Source organism: Pseudomyrmex gracilis, unplaced genomic scaffold (assembly GCF_002006095.1).
Source record: "Pseudomyrmex gracilis isolate BER0280 unplaced genomic scaffold, ASM200609v1 scaffold_519, whole genome shotgun sequence".
Lineage (NCBI taxonomy): Eukaryota > Metazoa > Arthropoda > Insecta > Hymenoptera > Formicidae > Pseudomyrmex > Pseudomyrmex gracilis.
In genome coordinates this window covers 1-11,076 of record NW_018021103.1, presented here as the reverse complement: position 1 = coordinate 11,076, position 11,076 = coordinate 1, and the positions used below count along the sequence as shown (strand labels likewise).

Below are 11,076 nucleotides of genomic sequence, written 5' to 3'. Positions count from 1 at the left end.
CTTTCATTAGTTTCATTAGTTTCATTAGTTCCAATTCCTGTATTTCCTGCATTTCCTGCATTAGTTCGTTCCATCTTGCTTAACTGAACACAGCCTCAGATTTTTGCGTCTATTCAACGAATTTCTGTTGTTCACTGTACATATATACACGTAAAACTTAGGGAATTAATTAATAGAATATTTTACGTACTTTTTCCAAGAGATAACATTGTCAGTAAAATCTTTACCTCAAAATTCGTAGAGTACAATAACAGAGAAATAATATCTTTTATAATATATAATTTCATATAATTTTATTAATAAAATTTTTACATATATGTATATATATCACATTTTGTATAAAACATTTACATTTTACATGATCAAATGAATATACGTGTATGTGATTTATCGGAGGTGTAACACATACACGCGCACATACGCAAGGCAAAGAGAAAAAAGAAGAAGAGGCGGAACAGAGAGAAAGAGAAGAGGATATTTTAGCCCAATATATATATAGAGTGTGATTCATTCTCATTGTAAACTAACTCTCGCTCTCGCTCTCGCTCTCTCTCTCTCTCTCTTTCTCTCTCTTTCTCTCTCTCTCTCTATATATACATATATATCACTATTTAGGTGCACTCGCAAATGAACTCAATAGTGAATTCTCTTTTCATTCTTCCATCAGACTGTCGTTGAATATTCATATCTTAGGTCTATTGTTCTCTTATTCTCTCTGCTAACATCAGCAAGATCTTGTCGTATAAATCTAATAAGAATAAATCACTTCATCACAAAGTTACCAAGATAATCGGTTTCACGATCATCAATACAAACGTAAACGTACGAGTGTTTTGCATGTCTATTTCTTCTTTTTTTCTATCTCTCGTCTACGTATCATATATATCATAATAAAAAAAATGGCTGGATATCAAATCAGTTGCGATCGAAAAGCGTGATTTGAGCAAAACTGACTGATCATCCGAATTAATGATTTAATAAATTTCTTTTGTGTGTTTTTTTAACGAAATTAGTTTGCGTCAGAATCTTGCCGCCACTTCTGAACCGCCTCTCGGCGCGCATCGGGTACCAATGACGATCGCATACCACCCAACACATTGCTGGTCGCTTCTGTAGCCAGAATAATTGGCTTCACGACTGTGGGTGGAATTTGTCGGAGCACTCCACCGACAGCACCGACTGTACCCTTGTGCTCGTGCTCCTCACTTGCCACTCGAACCAGTTGGGTTGCGGTCTCGCCTAAACCCTGAATAATTAGATATTATTGATATTAATGTTTGCGTTGCAGTTGTGCATTGAAATATTTTATCTCACCTCCTTAACCAATGTGTAAGCATTAGCCACTCCTTCACGAATATCTAATGGTTGATTGTATCTTTTTCGTCGACCCTTTTGCCCTTTGTTTTTGCACCTTACACTAGGACCTGGACTAACCATGTCGTACGCGGTTTCGGCTGTGGTCTGTAAAGCTTGCACGATTCTGCACGTCAATTCTAATGCCGCCATTGCGGTACACGTTGTAAAACTATTCGCACCTCGCTGTAAACCACGGACTATTCTCCCGTCCTTTTGATACTGTTCAATCGGTAGCCAAAATAGATCGCGTATCCCTTGAACTACAACAAAGAGCATAACCGAGAGCGTTATTGATGCAGAATATATGAGAGCAAACGTAAGTTATACACTTACATAGCTGTACCACAGAATACATAGGACCAACACCACCAAGTAAACTTGGAAGTTGATTCCTCTTAATATCTTGCAACCATTCTGAAATCAGATACGTGAGGAGTTTGTCGTATCCCAAAAGTCCATGTCTGTATGACAATCTCTTCAGTCTCAATTCGGAACAATTTAGTTCCGCCAAGCCCATTAACAAACCCGCTACTGGGCCGTGAGTGAAATCCATGCGCTTTCCGTGATAGTCCAGCCTAATGAGAACTTCCGGCCCAAACACCACGCTTCTAAACACAGATGATTTTAGTTAATTTTTCGAACGTTAGACATTGTATTGTAAGTACTTGATAATGAGAACTTGGACATCACATACCTAAAATATATCGGCTGACTGTTGTCATGCACTTGGTAGACAGATTTTGTTTTCGTTTTATTCTCTCTGAATGTCAGCTCGTCTTCCAAAAATATTAACAAATTTTGATCAATGATATTATTCTGCGACATATTCATCACTGCGTAATCATTCTTTGCCGCATCATCGTTTACGCTCATAATAGGCGGATGATGGGTAGGCGTTCCTTGTTTCGATACGGGGGTGGATTGCGAGCTATTCGGTGTGTTAGAAATTTCTTGACTTCGTTTTGATCCACCGCCTAGTTCGTTAAAAAATTGTATTAAGAACAGTAAGCTATCTTGATCTATATTCAGTCGCAGCGGCAGTAGACTAAGTTTCAAACAACATTCTTGGGCACTTAATCTGGGATCCGGTCTTACATGAACCGCCTTCATGGTAAACATAATGGAGTGAGACTGCCTGGGTCTCGCCTCGCTACTGTATTGATAAAGAAATTTGTTTATGTGCGACGACGCCAGTCTGTCCCTTACTTCGATCTCGTGCACCAATAGCACCTGTCGTGACGCTTCGCGAGTGTTCTCCGGATAGACCTCGTGTTGGAAGCGAATCTTGCTCAGTTGCAATTCCATCAGCACGTCGTGACGCCGACCCGGGCCGCCCAATATGTGCCAATCGATCAACGTGTCGTTGTTTTTCGTTACACGCGGTGAATTAGGCACGCTGCCAAACTGCACTTCGTTCGGACTAGATTTATTAAAACCTACTGCACCTATAGAAGATTTACTCCTGCCAAACAGACATAAAAAGAATTTTTATGATTTATTCATTAATTTTTTTAAATAGATTTATATAAGAATTTATTTTAATCTATCAAGTTTCTAAGGTTTCTTTTAATTTCGTACCTTCCATGCGCGATATTGGCACGAATGTTATCGTGAATGGTTACGTGCTTTGTGCATTGTGGCTGCGAATTGTCAAAATCATTGCCTCCATACATGTGCCATATTAGCGTCATCTCACAGAGAGTATACCTCAAATTAGGCGCTGGGTAATTAGGTGGTGTTTGCAACAGATCGGTTTTGGTAGCAGGTACGGAAAAGTGATTATCTACTATTCTCAATGATTCTTGACACAACGACCGTATCTCAGGTACTCCGCAGCGCGGAATTATCCCAACACCGGCCTCTTCTCCTAGAATACAAAACTCGTCGTCGTCATCATCATCGTCTTCTGGAGTGAACGCGATTGTTTTATCGCATTCCTGCGAATGTTTCCATATCTCTGTCGCTCGCGATGGAACATTGCATGATTCATTGGGAAAAAAAAACTCGACTCGATTCTCGATCATCGGCGTTTTCTCATTTTCATTTCCGTTTTGTGCTGTTGCTGTTCCTTTCACAGTCTCTTCTAATGCGTCTTCCATTAGGCTGTAAACTCGTTCCACTTGACTCCTACTCAGAGTGTTGATGCTCTCAACACCCAGAAGATTTTCTTCGTATTTCGTAGACGTCGGCGGCACAGTGGGAATGTTCTCAGTGTTGCTACTCTGAGTGCTATTGGATGGTTGTTGCAAGTCACCGTCATTAGCAATGTAAGTGAGTAATTGCATAAGAGCACGACCGGAGTCCGAACACGTGCGAACATGCAACACGTTATTGCTGGCACGGAGATCGACACGCGGCGCGCCGCCATACATTCTCTCGTTGAGGCGCAACGACAACTCGAACAAGCCGAAGTTCATCACGCAAACATAATCCCGCTTGAGATTTACCGATTTCTCGCGCACTTTATCCGATATAAAAAGCGCAACATCTTCCGCGATGAAACGCAATGTCGAGGTGTTGGTTTGCGCTGTGATATTGCTCGATACGCTAAAGTTGTTGAGGATCACCAGAGATTTTAGCGGCAAATGAAGCGGTCTATAATCAATTGCGCAGTCCCACAGATGCAGATGCAGTTCCGTTAGAACACCCGGTGGTGTGTAACCGGCAACTGGATGATCCGCTACATCAAAACAATCCATAAACTCCGCGAACCACGTGGTAGCAGTGGAACAAATCCGATGTCTCAGCGTAGCGTTGCTTATGCCTACCGCGACTCGAAAGATCTTTATACGGTGAGTTTGATGGGCCGCTTGTATCCTCACTGCAATCATTATCATGTCCTTATCGCTAGAGTTTGCTGCTATATTACTATCGGACTCGTTACGGTATATCGTTCTCTTGCAATGTCGAGGTTTAACACTATTGATGCATCTTAATGGTGGCGTCTGTGACGGACTCGTTGTTAGACCGCAGTGATCCAATGACGCGGTCTTCATCATGGCGCAAGCGTAGCTCAAATTCGCGTTTCCCTTATACGCCGTCACAGAGAATATCGTGACATCTTCCAGACGAATGATTAATTCTCCTTGTTGGCCGGGTATAACATTGCGCATAGAGTCGCGCACAGGAGTGTACAATGACAATAGACCCTGATTAATGCTCAAAATCACCGCCAACTTGCTCTGAGCCTTTGATTTCTGTACGTGTTGATGTACGTGATTTTTCTCGTTTAATGTGGAAGAGGATATTCCATCTTCGTCCGAATCGGAATCGGAGTTATATTGAATTCCGCTCTTGCACATGCTGAATCTATAAATTGCAAGTATATATAATAAAGCGCTCATAATAAAATTACATCAGTTTTTTTCTCAAGTCGGTTTTTTTCGGAAATCAATAGTAAACTAAACGTTTACTATCTAAACGTTGCACTTATTAAGAGAAACTTCTCTTAGACAATGTCTTTAATATTTCTAAGAGATTGAAGAGAGTCTGCTTAAAAAAATGTAAAATTTCTTTACATAACACTTGCCTAGCATAAGCTGGTTCCTGTAAAAGAGTCGATGCTAAGTCGAGGCCAATGTGACTCTCTATGTTAGAGTACTTGGGCCTAGGCGCTGACGGCTCCCATAGAAACAAATCGGTGTTGAATCGGTTATAAAGTTGTTCATAAATGCGTTTAGAGGGTATCTGGACGGAAGCGCAAGGTAAATTAATCTCCAGTTGCACTCTAGATCCATGTAAGGCTGCCTCTATAAATTCCAGCATCTCTTGTCGATTACCAGGTATAATAAGCTCTTCGCCGTCACTGTTGCAATATTTAAAAATCAAAATCACAAGTTAGGCAGAGAAACTTTCAGACAGAAGTTCATTTGAAAGCATCGCAAAAATTGACTCACTACCTCTGTTCGTTTTTTTCGCCGTGTTCATATAATTTAGAATGAAATGTATCAGATTCGCGCATAATTCGTCTAGAAGTAAACGGAGAAGGCTCGTGTTTCGGCGTTTTCTCCAAACTATCGTCGAGAATTCGTTTGTCATTGTCCGACTCCTCCTCCGAACTATCCTCTAACTGAGCACCAAGACGTTCCGGGTACACAGTGACCACCACTCTCGCCCAATCGAAGCCGTCGTTCACCTGTTGACACGACGCGCCATCGTTTTTTTCATCGACCGTGGCCAGACCAATCTCGATCGGCGTATCGCTCTCAGTTTCCATGTACAACAATGACAGTCGTCGACATTGCAACTCGTGTCTTGCTGTATAGTGAGATCGGCTCTCCATAGTGGAGTGAACTTGTGCGTCCGTCATTTGTATTATCATATAGTCAGACCTCACGGATCTCTTCCACCACGGCGTACGACTCATATCATGCAACGGTCTCAAATCTGGTATGGGAAAACTAAAAATGAAAAATATATAAACATACCATCGCTTCGTGTTTAATACATATAAATGATACCTTAGTTTAATCGTACACGACGACGAGAAAATTTTCACATCCACTCTGGAATCCGTTAGTACTGTGCTATCCACAGCTTGATCGAATATCGTTTGCTGACTCTAGAGATAAGAGAGATGTTATTTTTGATTCAACTTTTCAAGAAAAATTGAAAATATATTCCAAAGACAATACTTGAAATTTTGCTAGTTATACTCACAGCGTTTCTACTATTTCCGGTCGGATTGCAAATACATATTGGTTGCGGATTAAGAAGAGCGGATATTCTATCTACAATTGTAATGTCCACTTCGGCTTTACAAGGTTCCATTTGAATGCTAGAAAGTAAAATACCATATTGTATGTAATTCTTTAGTGTATGTAAAAAATATAAATCTACTTACTCAATTTCAGTGCGCGGATGTGCAAATTTCGTCATGTGAGCGTGCCGAATAGCTTTTTCTGTGTATTTAAATTTTAGTTTAAAATCAGTTTTATTAGAAAAACCAATAGTAGCTGAATTTTCTTTTGTAAACGCTAGCAACTCAATAAATTCTATTGTAGATGTCCCGTGCGAATTGACATTATTGGAGTCGACCAGACACTCTACGATTTCCAAACTAGCCAAAGTCAAACTTCCCGATATTGCGGAATATTGATTGGTAGTTTTCTCGCTGCCTTCTACCACTAATGGTGCAGCTAATAATCTATAATTAATATGAAAGTTTTATTTAAAAAATTTTTAAAAACGCTCGAAACATTTCTATTTAAAGAAATAAATGAGCACTTTAATAATAATGTACCTAATATGACTGAGTCGACAAGCATCCGTGAGTATTTTCGACGCTGAGTCAAAATCTTTGCTTCCAAAGCCACTCATTGCAAATGTTCCTAATTGTTTGAAAAATTCTTTCGCTATGTTCCTCATCTGTTTTATGCTACTAGAAGTTAGACCAATTTGTTCCATACACGACGTCAATATATCTTCGTGCAAAAGAACTAAAGCAACAGAGGACACTCTTATATGAAACTGAGTAGTTTCCGCAGAAGTGTCATTATCCACGTTATATTTGTACGTTCTACTATGTTGTGGCAGATTCGTTGTCGAGCTTTTAGAGCTTACGCTGCTGGTCGAAATGCTGTCCTCCATATTGAAATTGTTGCTTGTGATCGAGTCGCACATCGACGAGGATCCTGGCAACTTCATCGGCAAAAATTCATCCTCGTTATCGGATTCGTCCACAGAAGCCGTAGACCATCCTTGAGCATATCGTAGATCCTATAACATAAAAAATTGACAATAATTTCTATTAAATTAAGAATTATACTTATGTATGCATAAAGAAAAGTATTAAAACGTTCAAATTACCGTAGTCTTTAAGTCTTGCATAGGATGTGTCTGATGGATAAGTTCGCGTTCTATGTGGTTAAAATCGCTGCCACCCATAGGTTTTTCCGAATATCTTTTTGGAACAATGTTACTGACATCTTCTAGATCCGGTGACGCCAAGCCGTGGGCTAACTCTAACAAAACGTGCAGCTGCCTGGGACTTAGGAACAGAGTAAGCGATCCCAGAGTAATTTCCAACTCTACCTGAAATATATCTCATTATTTCATTTTTTAAAGGAATAATAATCTGGATTGAAAGTAGGATGAGAACAATCTTTTTTCTCATAATATATAAATTTATTTATATATTATGTATATATATTCATGTATATTCTGTCCAGACGAAGAGAGAATATTCTCGGATCGGATAAAAACTCGTCAGTTCGTGCATCTCCTCTACCAAGTTTAGAAAGCTTCCCTTCTTCACAGCACTGTACTGCTCGTGCATTAGCTGTCAGCCATTAGCTGTCAGCGAGTGTGCAGTGCGCAACGCTATTTTCCCACTTTGCCTGCTATGTTTCTCCTATGTGCAGATCAAGGATATTCTCTCGCTGGACAGAGTATATATATTTCTGTACACACAGAATAATAAAACAAAATTTCTCTTACCTTCGGCCCCGATACAACTTCTCCTTGCTTCATTTTCAATCTCACTTCTTGTCTACCCGCTAGCTTAGCAAACATGATCAGATTTGATTCGTTCGAGCAATTAACAGTACTTCCCTCCAATGGAGTTTGCACCATACTTTGTGTAGGAGACATTTGTGCAGAAATAAACAAGCTGTCCGAGTTCTATCATTGAGATAAAAAAAATTATAACAATCTTCTCTTTTTATATATATTATATTTAATCCTCAACCACCAATCATAAGTCATTTTCGTCTGGCGCAAAATTACTTTCTGAAATTTCTAGAAAGCATAGTTGCTAAAAATTATGAATTAAAACTTTTTTTTTGCTAAATTTAATGATGGTTTCTTAAAATAGACTGTTTGAAGTGTATACAAATTGTTTCAGATTTTTTAAAACATATTTAATATTTTTAAAAAGTTCAAGACGACAAACGACCCATGATCAAGAAATTAAGGTGTCGAAAAACACATCGGTGGTTGAGGTTTAAGTGCACATATAAATTATTGCTCACTTTAGAATCGGGAGTGGAACACGTGCTCGTCACTACACTTTTAGAAAATGTTCTGGCACAAGACGGAAATTCGTCAGTATAGAAAGTTACACCTTCCATGCAAAATCGTTTAGTGGAAAACGCCGAAACAATATAACTTTTTGGAGATTCATCAGGATTTAGAAACGTTTTATTGGAATCTAATCCAGCCTCGTCAGAATATTCAAGATTCTTTATCCACATCTCAATCGCCACTCCCATGGAAGAATTTAATGGTACATGTTCCAAACGTATCACAGTGTCAATGAATCTCACTTTAACCTTAGATAAAACTAAAATAATAAAGTTCCAAAGATATATATATATATACACACACACACACACACAAAACTTTATATTTGACTATAATATACATTAAATATATTATATATTATTTAAACTAACAATATATTAAACTATCTTACTTGAATCTATAGTCTGTGCGAATAGCTCTACCGCTTCAAGGGGCTGAGCATTTCCTGCAGTGGCTGCATCTTGCTGCAAACATTCCTGAGCAAGTTGCATACTCGATGTCATAGAGCTCCACATAGATTCAAACATTGACGTTCCTGTATCGACTCTTTGTCGCGGTTGCACTGTGAGCCTAAGGCCATTTACTTCTACGTAACTTGCTTCACTAAGTAATGCTGACCATGGTACACTAAGCGATATTTCTGATATAAATCCATCGACAAAATCCACAGGAAGATGTTGTTGCTCGCTTACTTCATTGAGAGCCTATTATAAAAACAAAAAAAAACTGTTCAATTTTATGTAATTCACATTTCCAAATGTTATCAAAATTACTTGTCGGAAAAATTTTTATTTTATTTCATCTTATGTGTAAGATGTGTTTTAAAGTTATTAAAATAAAATAACAATGACAGTGTTTCAGATGAATCTATAAATCTATAAATTATTTACTTAGCCTTTCTTTGTGAAAACATTGCAATTTTTATCATTTAAAAGTACAAGATAATATAAAATTATTAAGTATACGATTAATTGCAAATAAAAAAAACAATTAAAATTCACGAAGCATATCATAAATAAATATTCATATTGAGGAAAACTCCAAGTCATGGAATTGTACTACTACTTGCTCTGCTTGAACGTGAGTGTGTAAAATGCCACTACTCTGTGATTTTTTTTTTGTGAACTTTACTCACTTTTATTAAACAATACTTTCTATTTGTATAACCTTGACATTAGAAATTTTATCTTGAAATGTCTCAAAGATTTTGTTATCAGAAGATTTTCCTCACTGCTATTTAGATACATTGTTTAACTAGTTGACTAATAAAATCAGTTACATATATATTTATGTACATACAATTTGTACAAAATTATTTACTCAATTTAATGTCAAAAACAATCATTATTCACACACAAAGTGTAAGCACCAAAAAATTTATATAAAGTCACTGATTTAAAAAATAAATAAGTGCATTATTGAATATATAGATCTAAAGTAACATTTGGTAAAACTTTCAGTTTCAATACTGACAAATTTCCATCTGCTTAGTACTTTATACTGTTTGTTATAAATGAATAACACTTGTAATAAATTATGTATACAATTTACTTGTTCTTTCTTTAGTCATATGTATACATATTTATTCATTTCATTATATGACTTTTATTAATCAAGAACAGAGAATTAAAAATAGATATAATAATTTGCGGATATAAAGTAAAATAGAATGAGATGTACAATAGTACTTATCAAATAAACAAGAACAGTTCAATTAACACTTTACAGTACAGTATTCTTATCTATACTAAGTGAAGAAAGGGCCATAAGACAAAGAAAGCACGTGTGAATCACCTGCACGTCGAGGTTCACATTGACGACACGTCCAGTACCGTTGAACAAATCGACGTTTAACTGATCCAGCGTGAGTTCCTCGAGGAACTGACCGAGATAACGTTGCAGCAGATATCTGCAAGCCCTCTTTTTGATGTCCGCCGACCAAACAAGCCAAGACATTTTGCTCAATGCTAGTGATTACGTCCGAGCGCGTTGCAAATGGTCTATTCCTAGAAAAGTTCGGGGCTGTCGCGTCTGCAGTAAAAAATTATCATCTCGTCGTACTGAACGCGTTGTCACCGAGCATATCTTCTCTTCTCTCAATTTTTCTCGCCTCAATTGAGCGTATTTGGCGTAATGAACAACGTACCCGAGACTCGTGTCTCATTCGTACGCATGTCGCTCGTATCCACGATGCACCACGACATAACTCTGTAATTTCGCGCAGAAGAAACGTAGTTGTCGTCGTCCACCGGTGCACTCGTGTAATTTTTCAGCTAATATTTTGGTTGAAACGATGGTGAGATGTACACTACGCCATACACACGCATGCATACACACATACATACAAAACGCGCGCGCAATTCAATCAAGTAGCATTCCCAACTTTGGATTACAATTGACTGATTCGGAGCTCTCCGAGTCCGAGCAATCGGAGCCAGAATGCAGTGTTCTCAAATTGCACAACAAAATTCACGCATGCTTCACAGCGCCGACTTCAGCAGACGAACCTTGGAGTGCGTGTTGCCGTTGTGAAGTTGCATCCATAGACATATCTTTGACTATACAGGGTGTTTCAGAACTATGGGATCAAACTTCTAGGGGTTATTCAGTGCAACAGTAGAAAACATTTGAGTATAGGGACCCATGTCCGGAAAAGTGTCACTACCGCACTACGGCCCTAAGACGCCTTAAAATTTA

The 11,076-nt window shown here is 38.3% G+C and overlaps 1 protein-coding gene across 2 annotated transcripts; it reads right to left on the bottom strand.

Moving 5' to 3' along the window:
* Positions 1-311: 311 nt before the first annotated feature.
* On the bottom strand, positions 312-10,884 carry LOC109860956 (autophagy-related protein 2 homolog B). 2 transcript variants are annotated; one of them, XM_020440381.1, is made up of 16 exons: positions 10,174-10,884; positions 8,771-9,083; positions 8,328-8,638; positions 7,795-7,977; positions 7,165-7,389; positions 6,599-7,074; positions 6,200-6,502; positions 6,016-6,133; positions 5,817-5,917; positions 5,256-5,756; positions 4,886-5,161; positions 2,935-4,665; positions 2,051-2,818; positions 1,690-1,964; positions 1,315-1,616; positions 312-1,246 (listed from the first exon to the last, which is right to left on the bottom strand). In XM_020440381.1, the coding sequence occupies exons 1-16, from the start codon at positions 10,333-10,335 to the stop codon at positions 1,010-1,012; spliced, it is 6,282 nt and encodes a 2,093-aa protein (XP_020295970.1). In that variant the 5' UTR covers positions 10,336-10,884; the 3' UTR covers positions 312-1,009. The 2 variants fall into 2 exon arrangements, with proteins under 2 accessions (XP_020295970.1, XP_020295971.1); XM_020440382.1 differs by lacking the exons at positions 312-1,246; positions 1,315-1,616; positions 1,690-1,964 and having other exon boundaries at positions 2,141-2,330; positions 2,563-2,818.
* Between the last annotated feature and the right edge of the window lie 192 nt (positions 10,885-11,076).

What these genes read in the sequence shown, in the direction of transcription:
- LOC109860956 (XM_020440381.1), bottom strand. Translation starts at nt 10,335, where the DNA reads ATGTCTTGGCTTGTTTGGTCGGCGGACATCAAAAAGAGGGCTTGCAGA. An exon ending in CATCCGCGCACTGAAATTGA is followed by an intron (nt 6,134 to 6,199) that starts GTAAGTAGATTT and finishes TTTACTTTCTAG; the next exon opens with CATTCAAATGGAACCTTGTA. An exon ending in CAGGAACCAGCTTATGCTAG is followed by an intron (nt 4,666 to 4,885) that starts GCAAGTGTTATG and finishes TGCAATTTATAG; the next exon opens with ATTCAGCATGTGCAAGAGCG.